A 21,759-nucleotide genomic window follows, 5' to 3' on the forward strand; every position below is an offset into this window, starting at 1 on the left:
CTACTTACTGTCTCCCTGGCGGAGGAAGCCCTTGTTGAACTGGATGGCGTCCTTGTGCTTACGGCCGAAGGGGTCATCCTTCTTGACCGCGTAGATACGGACGATCCAGTTCTCGGACGTGAACGCCTCCTCAATCGTCTCGAGCTGCTCGTGCGTCCCGTGCTCGGGAATGCGCTGGCCGCGCACCCGGTCCTGTGCCGGGTGCCCGCCATACAGCTCGGGGAAGCGGTGGTACGTCATCTTGTACATGAGCGAGTTGCGCATCGTCGGCGACGCCCGGTCGTCAACGGCGTACTCGCCCCGTGGCGTAAAGTACTTGGCCTCCTGCACCTCATCGGGCCACTCGCCCTGGGCGATGCGGACCATCCAGAGGAACTTGTTGATGTCGTCGCCAGAGTAGCCGAGCAGGCCACCAAAGATGACGAGCACGTAGTCGACATCGTGGCGGCGCAGGATCGGGTATGCAATGTCCTCGTTCGAGGCCATCGCCTTGCCGACGGTGGCAATGTGGGTGTTGTTCCACGTGTTGTTGTCGACGAGCGTCGCGCGGTCGGCCATGCCAGCAATCTGGTAGCCGTAGTCCCACCATGACATGACAACGGCATCCTTCTCGGTGTTCTGGCGCAGCCAGTAGTACGCCTCGCGGAAGTCGTCGATGATGTTCTGCGAGCCGTCCTGGTTGCGCGACGCAAGCACCACGGAAGGCGACGAGTACGCGGTCGAAGTCACGTACGTGCAGTGCTTCACGAAGAAGATCATGAAGTACATGAGCACGCCGACGACGAGAGCACGCGACTCCCACGACCAAACGCCGCTAGCCTTCTTGCCAGCCATGAAGCCGGTGAACTGGAAAGCGGATGTCTCAGCAGGCTTGCCCTTCTTGGCGGCCTTCTTGGTCGGAGCTGCCACAGCAGCCTCCTCGACCTCGAGCTTCGGGTCGAGGTAAGCCTCGAGGAGCTTGGAGATCGCGATAGCCGAAGAAACACAAACGACCGGGGTCAGGACGAGCATGAGACGAACCATGACACCCGAGAAGTAGGCGGCGAAGACGGCGTAGATGATGACAAAGACGTGCTCATCACGGAGCCAGCGGAAGCACCAGAAGAGACCGGCGGGGAAGACCCAAATAAGCCAGTTCAGGTCGAAGAAGTAAGCAGGCCAGGCGGTGGGCTGGTGCTCAGACACGGAGGCAATAATAGGCACTGGGAAAGTCAGATTAAGCACGCAAACTTGTAACTCACTGTGAACCTTGGCGTAGCCAGTGTCCCAAAGAGAGTAGAAACGGCCGGTCCATGGGGCGATCCAGCCGGAGAAGGTGAGAAGGACGAGGGCGATGAAGGCGACAACGGCGACGAGAACGACGAAGGCACGAAGAAGGACAGTGAAGGCCTTGTCGGGAACCAGACGACGGCAGGTCTCGACAAAGGCAACGAGTTGGAGAAGGCCGAAGACTCCCAGAGCAGCCATACCCTCTGAGGTACGGATCGGAAGGAACTCGACGAAGGGGACCTGCATGGAGGCAATGGTACCCAGGACGTACCACGAGCAGTACGCCGAGTAGATACGGTTGTTGTAGCGGCCCATGAGCAGGAGCACGAAGACGTGAAGGGGCACCATGTTGGTGATGAACACGTATCCTCCCCAGGCGGCAACCATCCAGCCGTAGAACAGGGCAGCCCAGGTGCCCCAGAAGGTCGAGCCAGTCTTCAGAGCCTTGATCCAGAGGTAGAAGGTCGACATGAGGAGGAAGATGGCAATGGCTTCATTGTCGTAAGATCCGGCCACTGAACGAGAGATGTAGCCAGGAACGATACCAATGAAGGCGGCGGAGAGCAGAGCAGCTCCAGAGGAAGCCATCTCATTCGTGAAGCTGGAGTTAGCTTAGCTCCTGTTTTGAAACTCACAGATAGGTAGCGAAGGCAGTGAGACCAGAGAATCCGGGAGCAAGAAGAACACAGACGTTTCGGATGTCGACAGGCATGTTAATGTAGTGGAGGAAGCTCCAAATCAGTCCCGAGGTCACCATGAGACCCGGGTAGACAGTGCCACCGACGGTACGACCGAGAGGGTACCAAGCAGTAGGGTCGAACCAGTTCCAAAACTCCTGCATGGGATTAGCAATTGCTCTGATGCTTCAGCCGTGAGCTACTCACATAGAATCCCTTGTTCACGAGAACCTTGGTTGCTCGGCTTTGGTCAGCGGACGCCCGACATGGACCACTCACTAGTTGAACCACGGGTCGAACTCGTGGATGACACTCTCGAACCGGATGACGGCGAACAATCGGCTCGCGACAGCGGCACCACAAATAAGCAGCAGAATTGCGAGGCGGAGGAAGCTCAGTGTGTTGTCCACTGTCTCCTTGGGCAGTTGCGGCACGGGGTAGGCGTAAGCTGCAACGTCTTCGGCGACGATCTCAACGGGCGGAGGGATGTCGTCCTCGATGACGGTGATCGACGCCTCCTTGCGCGGCGGCGCCGAGGCCGCGGCAGCACCGGCCTTGGATTTAGGTGCCATGGGAGCCGGTTTTGGGAGGTTGTTATTGATGAGGGATTTGGAGGTGGCCTACTTGTGCCGGCGCGCAAGTTGCGACGACGTGCCGGTGTGCCATGCTGGCACGTAACTACGCGCCAGGCGATGAGACACGCGGACCACGTGGCTGCGGCATCCGCGATGATGTGGCTTTCTGTGGAAAAGTGGAGGCCCGGATGTCTGAGTGATAAGGCTTTTCGTGTGCCTGGCTGCTGATGGTTTCTGAAAGCAGTAAACGGACGGGGTCAATTCAGGCTGCTAGCTGCCTCGTGTTTACGCATTCAAGGATGTCAGGACGACGGTAGACTTGCCGGCGTCCGGCGTCCGGAAGCAGGGCATGTCGGAGCTGCTGCACAACCCTCGAATCGGCTCGCCTGTTGTGTACGGCGAGGCAGATTGGACGGTGAGCGACAGCATGCTGCAGACGGTCGACGTCATTGGTACTCTAAATTCCAACCTAACCGGGGTGGACCCTGAAGCAATAATCATCGCTGCAAGGGGCCGGGTGGGCGACGATTAAGAAGGGAGAGGACGACATTAGGAATGCCGGTAATGGTAAGAACCCAACAGATAGGTATGCCCCTTTTGCTGGGTGCGGTTGTGAAGCCCATGTCCAGTCATACCGGCCATGACGTATTGACCGATCAGCGACGCCTCTCTGCGCCAAACAGCGCACTGTCTGAGCACAAACAGATTCTCAAGCTTGTCCAGGACAGGTCCACCAGGTCCATCACCGACGCTACTGGACCCAGGCCCTGCACTCAGCCCTCAGCTCCCGGGCCACCTGCGCCTCCGCCGTCGTCCCCCCTCTCCCCGGCCCCAGCGCCCAGCTCCAGTCCCCCAGCCTGACTCTCTCTCGCCTTCGATCTCTCCGCCGAAAAAGCAGAGAGTCATTCACCAGCATCATCAGCATCATTCACCCGTCCTCGCCGTCGTCGTCATACCCCTCGGATCCACCCACACTCCCCCTCACACCACTTATACCCACTCTTCTTAGACTACACCCTCTTTCCCTCCTTCTTCATCCATCGAACACTCTCTTCCAGTTCGGCGACACACACACACAACCTTCGCCCCCGCCACCATCCGGCCCCTCGGCGATCAACACACCTCCGCCGCCCCTTCACCTCAGTGTCTGATAACCAACACGGGCGTCCCCAGCCAGCTCCAACGCCTCTCCACCCTCGTTTTGTAGTCACCTCCCAGACCTTCTCACGCCCGCAATGAGCTCCTTCATGGGTGGCGGGCACCGGAGCAGCTCCGACAGGCTGCTCCAGAACTACATGTACGTTCTCTCGGAATCTCGACCTCGGTTAGTTGCTGACCTCCCCAACAGGGACTCGCAGAAGGGCCTGACTACGGCTCTCTTGACATTGCTGTCCCACTCGCATACTTCGACTTCTTCCCTTCTTGCCTACGTTACCTCGTCTCCCGGAGTTCTCCTTCCGATCCGCCGAGCTGTACGACATGCCGCTTTTGAGGGACCGCTCTCTCCCGGCGGCGGTGAGAGCGCCCACGGTGGTACCAGCTCTATCGCGGGCGACGGCGAAAACCTGGGCTGGGCTGCCTATGTGTCCAGCCTCGAGGATTTCCGCAAGAACCTTAAGAAGATCCACGAACTCGAGGAGGAAATGAGCCGCGTGAAGCGTGACCGTCAGATTCTCGTCTCTCGCCTCATCAAGACTACCAAGTCTCGCCCCACCAAGCGTGACATCAAGGACATGTCCTCGTCTCTGTCGTCCAACTTCCGACAGAATGACGGCGGCTCTGTTCTGTCTTCTACTGGCTCCGCATACTCGTACTCTTCTGATGTGTCGGGCCACATCTCCAGCCGTGAGGCTAAGCGCGCTCAGAAGATGCAGGAGGCCCAGGCTGAGCTCCTTGGCTGCGAGGAGCACCTCCGCAGCCTTGAGGTCCGCATCGAGACGGAGCGCAACAAGGTCATGTACTCTGGTCTCGAAGAACGCTTCCATGCCATGGAGGCCGTTGGTCAGATGTGGATCGGCCAGGCTCGCCGCGGTCTCCAGGACCTCGAGAAGCTTCCGGCCGACGCTGGTGATGGCCAGAACTACGAGCTCGAGTCGAACGCGTCACTCGCTCCGTCGCAGTCCGCTTCCCAGATGGGCTACGACGAACGCGACTTCTCGCCTGCTGCTCACAAGCATTCCAGGTCTCTCACCGCGGGCCGCCGCCCGGTCGCCCGTGGCCCTGGTTCCATCAACGAAAGCATTGCCGAAGAGGAGGAGGGAGGCGGCAGCTCCGAAGATGAGCAGCCTCCCACCAACCTTGTCATGCACGAGAACACTCGCGTGACGGAGGCCAACTTGAGGGCCAATAACGCCTCAAACTCGCCGTCCGTCTCTCGCAGGCACTCGCACACCGGTAGTAAGACTACTGGGCGCAAGGCTACCAGCGAGCTCGGCACCGGCGGCACCTACAAGCCCCCGGGAACCAGGTCGCTTCGCAGGACCCGGTCCAGCGACCATGGTCTTAGCCGTGTTGACGAGCAGTCGGACACCTCAAGCATCCGCGCCAACACCTCAGCCTACCACCGCGGCAAGGAGAGGGACAAGAAGAAGCATGGGTTCTTCTCGTCCATTGCCCGGTTCTTCAAGGGCCCTCACCATGAAGACAAGGGCAACCGTTCCGGCCGCGAGTCTCCCTATAGGAAGGGTGCTTGGCACACGCGCACGGATGATAACATCAAGCGTGCAAAGTCGTCCAACCCTCGCACGCGCCGTGCTGATTCGAGCTCGGACGAGGAATCCCTGTCCAACTACGATGTGGTTGCTAACCAGCCCAACGCCCCGTCGTGGACTGTTGCCGACGTTGGCCGCGTCTCTGTCAATCACGGCACGCACCCGGGCCTTGTTCGTTCGCCTTCTACGAAGGCTAGGTCTCACGCCGGCTCCGCCACCCCTCGTGCCGCCATGAGCGTCGTGTCCAAGACGCCCACTGTGAAGAGCAACAAGTCGAACCGCTCCAGTGGCAAGCCTAAGACTCGTCCCAACGGCAGCATCGGTCGCACGTCCAAGCGTGTGTCGTCGCCTCCCGGCCGTGCGGACAACAGCATGATGTCTATTGTCGATGCGCCTGCGCCGACCATGCCTGATGTGCCCAAGGCCCCGAGCGTTGGCCCTCAAATGGAGCTCGCGAAGGCTCCCGGCTCGTCTCTTGTCGGAGACAGGCAGCAGCCCAATGTCCAACACACGGCGCGCCACTCCACTCACAGTGCCGTGCAGCAGGCGCCCGCGCTTACTCACAACACTACGCCGAAGAAGAAGCGTGACTATGACACCGACACCCTGCGCCCGCAGGACTCTATCTCGCGCTCCAACAGCATGAGGACGGACCGCTCCGGTCCTGGACGCCCGACCAAGTCGCCCAAGCGCCGCTCCTCGGACAGCTTCGACAAGGCTCCCGTCGCCGCCCTCCCCCCTTCGAAGCTGAAGCCGCCTCCTCTGAAGTCGGCTCTGCGCCCCACGTCGCCGTCGCCGGCCGAGCGTCAGCTCTCGCCTGACCCGAGGATCACGACGCTGTACAGCGTTCACGCCCCCGGCCCCGTCCATGTTGACGACAAGGACGTTGAACCCAAGAAGCCTGAGATTGCCGGCTTCATCACGGATGACCCCAAGAAGCCTGAGATTGCCGGCCTCATCACCGATGACCCCAACGACCAGATTGCCGGTTTCCTCACTGACGGTCCTGACGTCAAGCCTGACAATGACCGTCCTCGCACCAAGTCTCGTACTTCGTACACCACCGGCGCGACTGGCGACTCGGTCTACGAGTCTGCTGAGGACGACGGCTCTCGTCAATACAACGACGCCAATGTTGACGACGATGCCACCGAGGTTGCCGGCTACCAGCCTTCGGGCTACTCGGACGGCAATGACCTCGCCCGTCGCAAGAGCGTTCGCGTTCACGTGCCCGGCGAGGCGCCTGCACCTGCTCCCGCCCCTGCGTCCAACACTGGCGATGGCTACCGCGAGACTAAGACGACGCACTACGTTACTCCCGTTGCCGCTGACTCTGCGCCGCGCGAGTCGATGGACTCTGACGAGCTCGCGCCCCGAAAAGCACCCGCCGACTGGGGTACGCGCATCGGCCGTATGCGTGAGGACACGAGCTCGGAGGAGGACGAGCTCGACCCCGCGTACGCTAAGGCGCGCAAGCACCTGATCAAGAATGACGGTAACTTTGACAAGATCAAGACCAAGTCAAAGTCCAAGTCCGGCAAGTCCAGTAGCAGCATCAGGAGCAAGGGCAGCTCGCGCTCGAAGAGCTCCCGCAAGTAAAACGAGAACGAAGAAGCCTAGTCATCCTATAAAGCTGTCCTGTCATACTTAGTCAAAAGCTTGTCACAATTATATACACGCCCCGGTGCTTAATGCAAGGCTTCGGCCTACCTGATACCTTTCGCCGATCGTTGCAGTTGTACTCCAATGTACTAACAAAGGTTGCATGGCAGTGTGCGTCTGCGTTTGCCAAGTGTGCAGCGGTGTGCGGGAATCTAAGGCCCGCGATTGTTCTGATGGGATGATCAGCGCCTGTCAGAGCGGACCTCGCGCCATCGCCGCGAAGTACGAGACAAAGGGCCCAGCAACCATTGTCCGTTACCCAGCACAGCGATCCATCTCCGCTTCCCGCAACAGACAAAGCTGCATTGTGTCCAGTTTCTTGGTCGTCATGCGTCACAGTCTGGTGGCATATGTAAGTGTTCTCCGCCGTCGGAGGAAGCGTCGTCTTCCCCATCCTCATCCACTTCAACATGTCCTTCCCCAGCGACCAACGCCGCTACAGCATCGGCGCATCTCTGACCGGCTCCCCACCAAAGCACCCGACCATCCTCCCTCCCGCCGCAGTGAGAGCCTCAGCCCGGGTCTCGCTGTGCACGACTCCCCAGAACAAGTTCCGCATCGTTGCAGAGAGTGCGGACGGAGCGTTCTTCTGTGTCGATGAGATGAGCAGTGCTCCTTCAGCGCCGAGCCCGATTGATGGTGACGCCAAGCTGCCTAGGATCGACACCTCCTATGCGGACGAGGTGGACATGGATGACTGGGCGCGCACGCCACTCCCCGACAGGCGGAAACTGCACCACTCGCTCTGGCCCGAAACGCCTGGCCGTACGCCGCGCACGCCAGACATCTCGCCGCCGCCGTCCCGACCACCGCCCGGCCCGCCACCCACCATCCCCCTTCCACTCCCGCCGAGGCCGCTGCCGCGCCGCCCTCTGCCCAGCCAGCCTCAGAGCAGACGCGACTCGTTACAAGACGCACTCTCGTTCCTTCTCAGATTCAATCTCGAGTTCATCTAGTGCCCGAGCCTTGCCTCCGCCACCGCTCGACTTGAGTGGGGCCAAGGCGCTGCAGGCAATGCAGAAGCAGCAGCAGCAGCAGCACCGCCAGCGCGTCGTCGAGGCTGACAGAGTGGAGCACATTGTCCACCAACAGACGCAGGAGAAGCTTGAACGCAGCGAAAGAGTCGAGCGACACTACCAGCACCTGAGGGGCGCATCGCTGTCTTCCATCCCCAGGCACCCCTTCGCTGTTCCCTCAGCGAGCTACGCCCAGAACAATCAATCCGCCCGCTCCACATCTTCTCAGACCACTCAGTCCACGCAATCGCAGGTGTCGGAGATCAAGCGCTCCGGCTCTCGCCTGCAACGTGTGGGCCGTATCCCTGCTCAAGCCACACCGACAACTACTCCCGAAGCTACGGTCCCACCCCGCGTTCTTCCTGCGCCTACTCCTGCCACCGCCGTGACCGCCGCAACAGTGGAGACCGAGCCGGAGGAGGAAGAAGAGATCCACTTTGGCACCACCGTCCAGCGCGCGCAGAGTGTCTCCCGCGCGCACCCGGCCATCCTCGTCGACCTGGCGGGCTTTGCAAGCGACGACTCGCATGCATCGCATCGTTACGCCTACCATGACCCTGAGGGGTTGAGACTTTCGCATGGGTCATTCGGCCCGCGGACCAAGGTGAACAGCAAGGCAAGTGGGAGCGCGACCAGCTTCAGCCCGCTTAGCCACCGGACCACGCCCCGCAGCTCACCCAGCGAGCTCGACGTAAGCGGTAGCAATGGCAACACCGCTCCTCTGACCGTGCGCTCCCCGGAGAAGGCGGAAGCTTACGTCCCACCCCATCGTCGCGCGGGCGCCATAACTCCAAGCCATGCACCAACACAGAGCCAGCTCCTGCGAGCAATCGAAGCGCAGATCAACGACTCCCGGCCTGTCGAATTTACGCCCGCCCCATCCCCGATCTCACGCCGAACCACACGCGTGCGGGGGCCGCTGGTTCCCCTCCGTCCCGGGGTGCCTAGCACGCACCCTTTGCCACCAGACGTTTCGCCATCGCCGAAAGTGAAGGGCATGTACCCTGCACCGATTGCTGAGGCTATGCTCGCGCTCATCGGGAGGCGCAACCACGTCGTGCACATGCAGGAGGTCGAGCTTCGGAAACAGAGTGCGGATGACAGTTCGGTCGTGGAGCTCGGAGATGCGGCAGGCGACTCGGAGCTGGCCGAAAGGCAGTGGAAAGAGAGGGAGAAGAAGTGGAAGGAGGCAGAGAGGAAGGAGAAGGAGAAGGAGAGGAGGGAGGCGGAGAGGAAGGAAAAGTACACCTTCAAGCCTCCTCGAGGCCTGCTTCCCTCCGTCGTGCCTGCCCCGTCTGGGCCACCGCAGCGTCCGCCTCGCTCACCCCTCCGCCTTTCGATCAATGCCCCGCCGCGTCCCCCACGCTCAGATCTCCGTCCGGAACACCGGCCCGAACTTCGTCCTATGGTGCCGAGTCCCCAGACTCCGGGCGTTATGCACGACATCGCCCTTACTCCAGTCGCAGTAGACTTCAGCCAGCCGCGACCATACTCTCTCTCCTCACCCCGACCCAAGAAGACCCGCTCGTGGTATGCACCCCTGAAGCGTCTGTCGAACAGGGGTGACTGGGCAGGTGCCAAGCCCGTCAAGCTCGGAAGCCGCGTTGATCTCTATGAGCCCAGCGACAAGAGCAGCAAGGGCAGCAAGGTCACGCTCGAGATCCCCCAGGGAAGTACTACGGCTCTCCCGCCAAAGAGTCCGGGTCTGACACCGAGGACACCGCACACGCCCCGTCTTGCCGCAGCCGAGGCTGGGTTCCTTCCCTCTCTTGCCCGTCGCAGGGCCTCTAAGCCACCGACAGACGACAAGAAGCGCAAGAAGCGGCTCATGCTCGGTCTCGGCGTTGCGGTTCTCATTGTCATCGTCGTCCTTACGAGTGTCCTCATCGCGAAGAACAAGCAGCGCGGTGGGCAGCCGGCATCCGAATCTGAGGAGGGCGAGAGGAAGCAGCAGGAGGAGCAGGAAGCACAGAAGGTGCGGGACAAGGGGCTCGAGTGCGCGCGGAGCTGGGTCAAAGGCGACAACGCATCCTTTGACTGTTACGTGTGCTACGACCCGTTATCACAATTGCCGAATGACTACGTTAACGCCACTGCCGGTGTCATAGGAGTTGGTGAGGCGCTGCAGTACTGCACGCTCATGAACATCTGGGACCGGGTGGAGGACGACAAGCACCTGAAGAAGTGGGGTGAGACGCAATCACCCTGCAGGTGGACGGGCATCGGGTGCGACAGACTTGGACGGGTAACGGCTCTTGAGCTCCGTGGTTCCTCTGTGCCAGAATCAATGCCGGACCTGCGGCACCTCGTGAGCCTCCAGAGCATCCGCCTGGATGGCAACAGCTCTGCACCGTCGGGAACCCTCGATCTCAGCGAGTTGGCGAACTTGACCCTCGTTAATGCCGAGTGGACACTTCTAGAGAAGTTGAAGGTCGGAAACGCCTCTTCGGTCGTTCTGATTCACAATGAGAAGCTCGCCCTCCCGGACCTGAGCAACACGACGGTATCCACCCTGTGAGTTTCCCCACCCAGCATAGAGCACTGACATCAGTATGGCGTCGTACCAGAACCTCACCTCGCTCGACATGTCCACCATGCCCAAGTCATTGAAACACTTAGATGTCAGCTTCAACAGGATCAGTGGTCCCCTGCCCAACATCGACATCGACCTGACGGGCCTCTTCGTCCAGGGCAACTACCTGACGGACCTGGGACGCCTGCCCGAGTCGCTGCAGAATGCGAATTTCAGCTTGAACCCGCTCACGAACACTGGCGAGTTGTGCAACCGCAAACTGGTCACCTGTGAACTCAAGAAGACCAAGCTGAATGCTACCACTTGTGGAACATGCCTTTTCAGTTGAATAATTCAGCGCCAGACGACCTTAACGGACCGTGATTGTCATTCCTGTAGGATTCTAAGCTTCCTGTACCTTACCTTCAGTTGTATGCAGCAGTAGCGATGGTAATAGAGCATTCAATCGTGTCTTACGAGCCCCAGCAGTCCCCACCAATCCGCTGCGTGTGCGCATACGAGTTTCAGTCGTCGCCGACCAAATCCCAGACGCAGTTGTCATTTTTGTCTGAATTCGCCACAAGGTCCTCCGCGTAAACAAGGAATTGCCCGATGCGGCAATACGTTGGCCGCCGCTGGCTGCCGTCATAGTGATTTCTTTGTCACTACAAGGAGTGACGTTTCGACGTTTCGCGCACGCATCCATACGCCTACTCGAACGGTTTCTTGTTTCCAACAGCGAGGAAGCCACCACGCCACGAGCTCGTTGAACTGAGACGAGCCGACGCCCGCACGCCTAAGCCACCCACACCACAGACCCGCACGCCTACACGACCCCTTGCGCCCGGCCTCGCCCGTCGCTCGCCGCTCGCTCGCTCGCCTGCCCGCCCGCCCGCGCCCGCGCGCCCCGCAGCTGTCTCACTCGCGATCGCAACGATGTCAGGCCACACTCCATCCAAAAGCTGGGCAGACGTCGAGGACGACGACGACCTCGGATCTGATCTTGCATCCCGTCTTGGTGGCTTCGGTGAGTAAGCTCGCAGCGGCCAATCGCTTCGCCCGGCCCAGAAATTTCGATCCCTGCGCTCCTTCCCTTTGTTGTTGTTGAGCCAGAGAGACCGAGAGATGTGGTGCGGTCCGACGGAGGGGTCTGTGTTGCGTGTTGAAACGCCGATCTCTCATCGCCGTCACTTGCACGACGCACACAACTGCGCCCTCTCGCCCCTCCGCCTCCTCTGCGCTCGCCTCCTCGTCGCCGTCAGATCCCCTGCCGCGCTGGCCAAGTCCACCGTCGACTCGACGCCCCTCCCTTTATCACCCACTCCCTCTTCCCCACCCTTTCTCATTCTCACACTCACCCTTGTCGCCTTTCTCGCCGCTCTCAACGCCGGGACGAACGCTGACACGACCCCCAGCCAAGGCAGACTCACCAGCACCCGACTCGAAGCCCGTCCCGGAAGCTCAGTCGCTAGCCTCTCGCATTGGCGGCCTCGCTACCGACGACAACGACGAGAAGGACTCCAAGCCTTCATCATCTGAGAAGCCGCGCCCTAGTGTTAACAAGTCGAACCCGCTGCTCGGAAAAGCCCTCGCTGGAGCTAACGCCGACCGCTCGTCTCCATCAGCCTCCTCCGGACAGAAAAAGGAAGACACACCGAAAGACAAGATGAACGGACCTGACGATGGTGAGCCGCTCTCTCCGTCCGCAACTGACATCAGGTTGGGGCAACGCCACCGCACCCCCCACTAACGGGGACGCCAAGATTGATGACAACCAGTCGACCGGCCTCATCAGCAACGACTTCCAGGTCGAGGTCAAGCTCGCCGACCAGCAGGCCGACCCCAACTCGCCACTCTACTCTGTCAAGTCTTTCGAGGAGCTTCCTATGTAAGTGCTACCCTGATCGCCGATCGACCTCCTAACGTTAGTCACGACGACCTCAAGAAAGGTATCTACGCCATGAATTACACCAAGCCCTCGAAGATCCAGGAGAAGGCCCTTCCTCTTCTTCTCGCCAACCCGTGAGTCTCGACGTTTCTGATCCCCCCTAATGACAGTCCTCAGAACATGATTGGTCAGAGTCAGTCGGGTACCGGCAAGACTGCCGCCTTCTCTCTCGCCATGCTCTCCCGCGTCGATGCTGCCCTCTGCACTCCTCAGGCGATCTGTCTTGCTCCGTCCCGTGAGCTGGCCCGTCAGACTGTCGACGTCATTGAGAAGCTGGCGCAGTTCACCGAGATCAAGGTCAAGCTCGTCGTTCCGGGCTCCTGGTCGCGCTCCCAGAAGATTACGGAGCAGATTGTCGTTGGAACCCCTGGAACCCTGGTTGATATCCTGTCCCGCGGCGGACGCATCTTGGATCACTCCCAGATCCGTGTAGTCGTCGTCGATGAGGCCGATGAGCTGCTCGCTCTCCAGGGTCTTGGCGACCAGACTATGCGTATCAAGAAGATGATTCCCGGCAAGCCCCAGATGATGCTGTTCTCCGCGACCTTCCCCGACCAGGTCCAGGAGTATGCCGAGCTCTTCTGTCCCCAGGCCAACTCGATCTACCTCAAGAAGGAGGAGGTTACCGTCGACGCCATCAAGCAGCTGAAGGTCGAGTGCGCGAACGAGGAGGACAAGTTCGATGTTCTCGCCCTTCTCTACGACGTCATGACCATCGGTCAGAGCATGGTCTTCTGCAAGAAGAAGGTCACCGCGGACCAGATCTCGGAGCGCCTCGAGAGCGACGGCCACTCGGTTGCCTGTCTCCACGGTGACAAGATGTCGGACGAGCGTGACAAGATCCTCGACGACTTCCGTCAGGGCAAGACCAAGGTCCTCATCACGACCAACGTCGTGGCTCGCGGTATCGATATCCAGCAGGTTAACATGGTCGTCAACTACGACGTCCCCATCATGGGCCCCGATGAGGGCTGGGCGCCTGATATCGAGACTTACATCCACCGCATTGGTAAGTTATCTCCCCTCCTCTGAGAGTCGAGCTGACATACAGGTCGTACCGGTCGTTTCGGCCGCAAGGGTTGTGCGGTCACTTTCATCGACGGCGAGCGGTCGGGAGCCGATGTTAAGGCCATCGAGGATGCTCTCGGCAAGCCCATGAAGCAGATCGACGCTCGCAACAAGGACGACCTCGACCAGCTCGAGCAGGTCCTCAAGGCTGCTCTCAAGGACCCCAAGTAAACGTGGCGCTGAAGCCGCAACATGTAAATAGAGTATCATTTCCGTTCATCGCCGTTGATCATGTAGATAGCTATTCTATGCAGTACGCAGTGTATCTGGAGCGAGCGGGCTGCGCGAGCTGTCTGGTGACTCTCTGGTGCGAGATGGAACCAAACAACCTGCCGCAACGCCAGCGGATACGTGGATGATGGCCCAGGCCTCAGCTGGTGCTCGAGCACCGCGGGCGACGTCATGGTGACCTCGGTATGATCGTCGACGGTGGCTGAGATGGGTAGCGTGACCTTTGAGTGCGGGACATTGCTGTGCAGCTTGTGCAGTGCGGTGCAGGCTGGATGGCACGGTCGCGTCGATTGGGATATGTCAGTGTTTACTCTTCCCTCCAGAAGCGATAACGAGAGAACTAAGATCGCTAAAGCGCGTTCTAGCGGCTCGACGACGTTCGAAGATGGCTAGCTGATCATCCGAGTAACACGAGCAGAGATAGATGAGGTGGTGGCTGAGGATGAGGGGTGCGCCACCTCGCCATTTCGGGGAACAACATGCGTCTGTCTCGGAGACTACGATTCTTCCCTCCTTACCTCAAGGCCTCAAGATTTCAGTGCATTAACGTCCCTACGGTTGGGATGATGGGCACGCACCAGACGTGAAATCGGATGGTGGCAATGGAGATCCACCTTCGTACCTCCCGCGGCCAGGGCACCAGCGCGCAGCATATGAACTATGAACGCAGGCCGTCCCAATTGTGAGCATCTCGCGCTAGCCTGGACCACGGCTAGGCCCTGCCGAGATGATCGACATGGCGCAACGTGGTTCGCGCTAGCGTCACTCCTCCCCCGATCACAGCATTGTTCGTCATGCACGAGTAGTGCGTCCGGAAGCTTGTGCTTCCCTTGCTGAAAGCGCCCATGCACGCAACGAACAGACGTCGAGGGACATGAGGCGTGATGAGGCACTTCGCACTTCCTTCATCTTCCCCGGCTGGAGAAGCTGGGGACCCGGGGAAGATGAAAACACGCGCAGTTGCGAAGACGAAGTGCGAGCAAGGTTAGTGGGCGTCCAGGGTCGGTCATGATTCGCGTTGGGTGGTGAGAAGCCGATTAAGCAGATCCGCGATCTTGGATCGGTCCATTGCGGCTAAGCGCATTCTGGCGCTCTGGCGCGTGCCATGCCGCCAGCGCCAGAGGGCCGAACGGACAGCTACGTCTGCCTCGCACCGATGTCTCACTGGCTGTCTCAAACGCGTCTGAGGCTATCTTCGGCATTCCCGCGTCCTCGAAGCTTCGCGGCCTCGCGGCCTCCCGGCGACGCGTTGCGAGCTGCGGGTCGTCCGAGACGCCAATCACTCGTCCCGCGCGCGTGCTGCGCATGCCCTGCTTGGATCGACGCTGGGGCCGCCAAAGGTGTGTACCCCCTTCGGCCCCTTCACAGCTGTGCGCTTGGGGTGTGTGACGAGAAGAGGTCCCGGTGACTGATCATGACTGACTGCATTGTTGTTGCGAAGCACTTGTTGGCCGACGTTTGTAATGGCCTCGTCCGTAGAGAGTTCGCGGCAGCCTGCTGCTCAGCTGATGGACAGCGACACACAAGCACACAAGCTGGAACAGCGCACCTGATACCATACCTCGCAGAGTACTCCGTCCGACGGAACGCGGGTCAGCCTTTGTGCATCGGCGTGGCCGGCGACGCCGCTGTCTCGCAAGCATTGGCAGCGTGTGCCGTTCGCCCCATCGCCCAGCCCCAGACAGTGCAGGCCGGGTCTGCTAAAGTGTGTCGATGTCTACGCCCCCTGGCCGATCCAGTGTCAACGTCTCACTCATGATCACTCACTAGCCCACATCAAACGGTAATTGCACCCACCATCATTCGAGACGGATCTTCATTTCTACGCCACCGACGACCGAACCAGCGAGCCTGGAGTCGCCTCGAGCTCAAGTCCCGACATCGTGACGTTTGCACATCAGCACACCATGGCGACGACCGCCTCCGATATGGCCCCACAGCGGCTCGAACCCTTTGATGGTCTCAGGCGAGCGCGCAGGGGTGTTCTGCCTGGCGGTCAGCGCAGCGTCGAGGTCCATAGGGGTCGCGACGATAGCCCCGATGGTCTGGATCAGACCTCGCAGACCTCGCAGACCTCGCAGAGCCCGGCTAGCGCCCGCCACCGCCATCACCCTCTCCCTCACCAGACTTTTTCAGACCAAGCTCCCTCCTTTCCTCACGTTCCTCGTCCGTCAACCTTTCCCTCGCCCTCCCCGATCCCTGCAGTGCGACCTGAGCCGAACGGTTCTCCCGCTGGGTCCTCGCGGACGTACCCTCGGAGTGTCAACAACGCCAACAGCCAGGCGCTGGCTGGCCCGTCCTGGCCGTCCTCGGGCAACTTAACAGATCTGGGCGGCCAGAACCGTCCCAGACCTTCCTTACTACCCTCGATCACTTCGCCTCGCAAGCGCTACCACTCGTTCAACAAACACGCTCCTTCTAAGACCTCGATCAAATCACACTCTCGATCACACTCCCTCTCGGCTCCCTTCTCTCGTTCCTTCCTCCCCGACGACAGCGCTGCCTTACCGCCTAGCGATATCTTCCCTCCTCCCAACTTCGCCTCTCACAGGGAGGCTGTTCCAGCTCCGAAGTCCAGGAGGTCAACTTCGGGCCAAGCTTCAGCACCCTTCTCTGTTGACTTCTTCGCGGACGAGAAGTTTCTTACCCTTCCTCCTCTTCCACCGAATCCGTCACCCACCCCAGCTCCCCGACTCCTCCGCAGCTTTCGCAGCCGCATCCCCCTACCCGTCAACCCCTTTCGCGGTCTAGCTGGAGCGCCTGGCCCAATCGATGAGGCTGAGGCGTCAACGTATCCCCTGCCACTTGTCGCCAAGATGGTCAACGGCGCGCGTGAGGCGGCCCTGGGGACGGCGCTGCGTGACGGCTCAGACCCGACGTCAACTCTGGAAGAATACGCCTGGCGCTCGCTCATCGCCAGAGTTCGAGTTCGCGACTACTGCGAGGGAGCGACCTTCGCCGTCTGTGCAGTGAGTAACCTTGAGGATGACGCCATGCTTCAAGCAACCGCCTGCCGCAATCCGCTGTGCCGGGTGTGGTCCTCAGCATTGTGGCGTGTGATCCTGTCCATCGACATGCACATGTGCTGACCCGCAGTCGTCTGTGAACCATGTACGAGTGGCTATCACTCACACGCCAACTCGACTTTTGTTCCCATACGACCTCGCGGCCGACGCGCCCTCGGGTGCGCACACCCCGCCAATCCACACCGCCTCCAACCTGAACGCCATTACTCGCAAGCAGGTTGTTGATGTCATTGTTCGCCTCGTGCGAGAGCGAGCTCCGATCGAGGCCCGAGTGCTGGAGATCGTGCTCGAATATATTGGCCACAAGTGGCACTCCAGCGAAGGCGATGTGGACATTGTGTCGAAGAAACTTTTCGAGATTGTGTCTGACGTGAGTTTCTTCCGCTGTCATTCAAGCTGACCTCTCCCAGGTTGAAGCCAACGAGCCAAGCAAGTGCGCCGGCGCTGTTGGCACCATTCAGCGCCTTCGCTTCCAACTCGGCCTCGTCTCTGCAGCTCAGCTCGCTTCTCGCCTCAACTCCCTTCCAGCCTTCATCCGCGACAGCACCGATCTCGATGCGAACCAGCTGATCCACGCATGGGCTGTTCGACGGTTGAACACTTCTCAGCTTCCGCAGTTTGTCGCGGACGCGCTGTTCAGTATCCGCGAAACACTCAGTCATGCGTCCCACCGTGAAGCCGTTGGAGGCGTTCTCAAATCCCTAGGTCTTGATGGGCGCCGGCTGTCTGGCAAGGAGTCCCCGCCTCGCGGCCGCAACCGAGTCACTTCACGCTCGTTTCAGACGTCGCCTCGCATCTCACCAACGAAACGCAGAACGATGCCGTTCCCCCATTGGTTACCTCGTAACAGCACTCGCTTCAATAACGGCGAGGAGCGCCGTCCTTCATTACCGACGCTTCTTACACCCGCCGAGCCAGCCAACATCTCCTGGCCCCTTCCAATGCATGGGCAAGAGGCCGGCGTGCCACGTTCGTCACCCGATGGCTCTCCATGCGGCACTCCGACCCCAACTGCAGGTGCTAGCCAAGCGGCGAACAGCCAGTTAGCTCTGTTGGATCCGTACAGCGTGCGCATTGCCGTGGTGGACCAGATCCTGGAGCTGCGATATCGCCTTGGAGCCGACGCTGACGGCTGGTTCCTCGGCACAGGCCAGGACAAGGCAGCCGAAATCGTGAACCACTTCCATGGCTGCGAAGAGTTACGCGACACCATTGTCGAGCTTCGTCGCACTTTCCTGCTCCCAGATCCTGCTGTGAGCAACAAGTTAGGTTTAACTATCGTGCCTCTCCGCCCCAGAGTCGACACGCTGTCGGTCGAGCGTCCCAGGATCGGGCTTCATGTCACGACGCCGAGCTTGGACACCGTCCCTGTGATCCATGAGCGTGACGTCTCATTCGACCTCGATCAGTACATGGCCGACATCTCCCACGACCCAGACGCCTCGGGCTCCACACTGAAGGCCGAAGAGGAGTTGGTGGCTGCGAGCGAGGAGGACGGTGCTGCGCCGTTGGAGTCGCCCGGTCTTCTCGTAGGGCCGGGTCCCGAGACGCGCTCGTCGGTGTCCTCCGAGGTGTCACACTTCTCGTTCGCGTCCAGTTCGAGCGCCCTCTCTGGTGGACGCCGCGGCTCAACCATCTCCGACTTTGTCATCTGCGAGGCTGTCCGAGTGGCCATTGGTCACGGGTCACCATCCCAGGCAACCTCAGGCCCAATCACCAACGACCACACCAGTCCCAAGACTGTCCCTCGTCACTCCAAGTCACTTTCCATGCTCTCAGACCCCGACATGTACACCAGAGTCCCGGAGCTTCGTTCCCGTCGGAGCCCTCACCGTCACCATGTCGCCATGCCTTCCCTTTCCGCACCTCTTGGCACCACTGAGTTTGACCTGGAATCTGCGGGCAAGCCCGTTCCCGGCACCACCCAGGAGTGCAGCTCGGTGCCACTCATCTCTCCCATCCCCAAAGCGTCTCCACCTGAAGTCGACTTCTCTATCTCGCCAGTCATCTCACCAGTCACGTCTCCCGTGGTGACGGCCCGTCCGTCGAAGGAGTTCCAGGCTGTCATCTCAACGCCGCCTTCGCCTCCCCCTGACATCGAATCATCCGCGGCAGCTCGCGAGCGATCGTACCAGAGGTTGTCGACATCTCCCATCGACCGAGCCGGCTCCCGCACTCCTACCGTTGCTAGTCCGGAAGGTCGCTCCCGCCGGCACCGCCAAATGGTCATCGTGGACGGCGAACCCATCAGCCCTGGTTCTACCAAAACGCCTCTCGGAATGGTCTTGACTTTATTCTCCCAGCGCAAGAACCTCACGCCCGACGCAGTCGAACAGATCCTCGGTCAGGCTGTTCAGGTCGAAGAGGAGCGTATGGTAGCTCAGGGCGAGGAGTTCGATGCCGAGGCGCGCGTTCGCCTCGCTTGGCTGCTTGAGCAAGTGGCGAACGAAGTGAGTGTTGCCTGATGCATTTGTTGATATTCTCGTAGAAGCGCACTGACACTCCCAGTTGTCGCAGCCAGAGCTCATCGCTGCAGTCCAACGGGTCCTCTCCCGCCTTTCCAACAGAGAGATTCCTGTCCGACGTCCGTCTTCGCCTACCTCGTTCTCGACCCGGTCTTCCCCGCCGTCCCCATGTTCGCCTTTCGCCGTTGATAAGGGAGAGGCAGGAGAGGCGCGCCGACGCAAATCTACTCTGCCTCACCAGCACCGCTCTACCGCACCCCCGCCACCTCCTTCCAGCTTCGGCTCTCGGATGTACGGCCGTCGAGACTTAACAATCACCGTGCCTCCGCGCGCACGATCAACGATTCAGGTGACGAGCTCACCTCCGAGCAGCCCTTCAGTCGAGTCCGCCTCCTGGACCTACAGTCCGTCGCCTGAGATGACCTCCGACTCGTCGCCTTCCCTGTACAGCAGTAGTTCTCTGTACTCGACGACAATGTCGACTGCTGTGAGCACGGCTTTCAATATGACGGCGTCCAGCGAAGAGTCGTTCTCCACTTCACCCGTCTCCTTGCGCGGACCGCCGAGCAGCAAGCCACCGATGGTCCGCTTCCCCAACTACACGCGCGGAATGGGCACGCCGCTGCAACGTCAAAAGAGCGGCGCGACGTACTCTGCGCTGTCCGGTAAGCAGAGGGTGTCTCTCGTATCCTCGCCGAACTCGTCTCCCCTTCTGCCATGCACCCCGGACCAGTTCTCCGGTTCGTTCGAGTCACTTGAGTCGGCGAAGGGGATCCGTCGCTCGCCCCTCCGACCTCAGCCGCCGAAGGTGTCCCCACCGATTCCGCTTACCGACGTCCACGCACTGTGAGACATCTCTTTGCCCACCTCCATCCGCCGTTGCCAGCCTGGAAAGTGCAACGGCGACCCGAAAATGTCGCCGGCGGTAACTGCCTCAAGTCACCGGCATCTCGACAGCAATCACCCCAGTGCACCCCTGAGTCGCGATACACGAACCAGCGAAGCAGCGAATGCACCGAAGGAAGCAGCCGCACCCACAATCTGACAAGATCTCCCGAGATTCCGCCGAGCCGACGCTCCATCTGGTTTCTCTCTGCTCAACACATTCACGACTCACCTACGAGACCCCCACAGCTCCGGATCGCCTGTTGACACTCCGGATCGGTCTTGTTCTATAATTTTCCAGCCTAATCTTACTTCATTGCGCGCAGTCATAGGGAAGAACAGCTCGAAGCGAGAAGGAAGGAGGAGTCGTAGTAATGGCAGTGGTATACCCGACACTGATAATTTACCCCCACTTGACTCAGATTCACGTAAACGAGTCTGTACCATAGCTCCAGAATGCAAATGATGGAGACAGAGGCTCCGATAGGCAAGGTGGTGCGGTGATGCTATGCAGGGTAGGGTGTGACGATGTCAGATGCAGGAGCAGGAATGGGATCGGAGCAGGGGAGTGTGGGGCGGGTCGAAGCGAGACTGCATGCATGCATCATAACCGGAAAGGGAGACGGCGTGCCAGTTGTCGGCGAAGTTGATGGAGAAAGGCCACATGGCTCGGGGCAGGCTATCGCGGCTATCCTTGGGCTATCCTGGGGCTTATCCTGGTGGGATCGTCTTACATCCGAAGGGGTGATTGAGCTCCACAGTGTCAGCCTGCATCCTGGCTAGCAAGCCTGGTGGATGCTCAAGCAGACGCGCAGCTGTTTCGGGCAAACTGATCGAAATGCGGGGTAGGTCTAGGGACGGGGGCGGCATCGGCGGTCTTGCGGAGGTGTCGAGCTCGCAATCTCGCTAACGGCGGCATAGCCGACGATAGACGAGGTCGCGAGGTCGCTCGCCGACACTGAAAGATTTTCGAGTGCGAGTCGAAGCCTGTCAGGACAGGCAGCGAGCTCAGTGCGGGGTAGGACTGGGCTGGGTATGCGGACCAATGAACGGCGGCGGGGACCGTCGTCCGCTTTGCGCCGGCGGTAGAGTGTGGGGCTCACTCGAGCTCACTGGGACGGCCGCGTCAGCTGCCTCGTGGGATCGTGGACGGGCGGCGGGCTGGCCAGGGCAGCCAGGGCCTGGCTTGGCACCTGCTACACCTGCACTGGGGTTTGCGGCGTGACGGCCGATGCCGACGCCGGCCGGGAAAATGCTTTTGGCACACCATTGCCTTCACTTCTCCTTTGGCTTCAGGCGGGTCTCCCTAGCGCCTCCATGTACCTCGCCAAGGCAGCCAATCTCACACCTCGGCGGCCTCCAACACCTATCGCTCACGGCGAATCGGCGTGCACGATAGGAAACTAGACGTACGTGCTTGCTGGCTGCTACGCAGCGGGCGCAGCAGCGACGTTGGCCCCTAGTTCCCGCTTCACGGAAAGACGTTCATGGTTCACGGAGACGGCGCTGGCGGTGTCTAGACACTCCTGTGCCGGGGCTGCGTGGCGCACCCAGGCGCCCCTCGAGCCCCTCGGCGCCTCGACGGCCGGCCGCGGTGCTCCCATACTCCCACTATGCCGTGCAACAACAAGACCAAATAGTTACTCCTACACCCCGCCGTAGAACAGACTATGCCGAGGTCTTGCCGATGCCGAGTGCAGCAATGAGCGATTTC

General features: G+C 60.4%; 5 protein-coding genes across 5 annotated transcripts; 4 read left to right on the forward strand and 1 right to left on the reverse strand.

The window, feature by feature from the left end:
- A1Q1_02107 (uncharacterized protein) lies at positions 1-1,857 on the reverse strand (the record flags this gene model as incomplete). Its single annotated transcript, XM_014328637.1, has 2 exons — positions 1-1,202; positions 1,242-1,857. The coding sequence occupies 2 exons, from the start codon at positions 1,855-1,857 to the stop codon at positions 1-3; spliced, it is 1,818 nt and encodes a 605-aa protein (XP_014184112.1).
- A 1,899-nt stretch (positions 1,858-3,756) lies between these two features.
- On the forward strand, positions 3,757-6,831 carry A1Q1_02108 (uncharacterized protein; the record flags this gene model as incomplete). The annotated part of the gene is made up of 1 exon (XM_014328638.1): positions 3,757-6,831. The coding sequence occupies one exon, from the start codon at positions 3,757-3,759 to the stop codon at positions 6,829-6,831; it is 3,075 nt and encodes a 1,024-aa protein (XP_014184113.1).
- Positions 6,832-7,304: 473 nt separating this feature from the next.
- A1Q1_02109 (uncharacterized protein) lies at positions 7,305-10,771 on the forward strand (the record flags this gene model as incomplete). The annotated part of the gene is made up of 3 exons (XM_014328639.1): positions 7,305-7,659; positions 7,829-10,424; positions 10,537-10,771. 3 exons carry the CDS (start codon positions 7,305-7,307, stop codon positions 10,769-10,771), a joined length of 3,186 nt encoding a protein of 1,061 aa, XP_014184114.1.
- A 587-nt stretch (positions 10,772-11,358) lies between these two features.
- A1Q1_02110 (ATP-dependent RNA helicase) lies at positions 11,359-13,609 on the forward strand (the record flags this gene model as incomplete). The annotated part of the gene is made up of 6 exons (XM_014328640.1): positions 11,359-11,449; positions 11,838-12,141; positions 12,218-12,310; positions 12,352-12,444; positions 12,505-13,379; positions 13,422-13,609. The coding sequence occupies 6 exons, from the start codon at positions 11,359-11,361 to the stop codon at positions 13,607-13,609; spliced, it is 1,644 nt and encodes a 547-aa protein (XP_014184115.1).
- A 1,967-nt stretch (positions 13,610-15,576) lies between these two features.
- On the forward strand, positions 15,577-20,010 carry A1Q1_02111 (uncharacterized protein; the record flags this gene model as incomplete). The annotated part of the gene is made up of 4 exons (XM_014328641.1): positions 15,577-16,638; positions 16,766-17,065; positions 17,106-19,145; positions 19,204-20,010. 4 exons carry the CDS (start codon positions 15,577-15,579, stop codon positions 20,008-20,010), a joined length of 4,209 nt encoding a protein of 1,402 aa, XP_014184116.1.
- Between the last annotated feature and the right edge of the window lie 1,749 nt (positions 20,011-21,759).

Source organism: Trichosporon asahii, assembly GCF_000293215.1.
Source record: "Trichosporon asahii var. asahii CBS 2479 unplaced genomic scaffold scaffold00003, whole genome shotgun sequence".
Taxonomy (NCBI): Eukaryota; Fungi; Basidiomycota; class Tremellomycetes; order Trichosporonales; family Trichosporonaceae; genus Trichosporon; species Trichosporon asahii.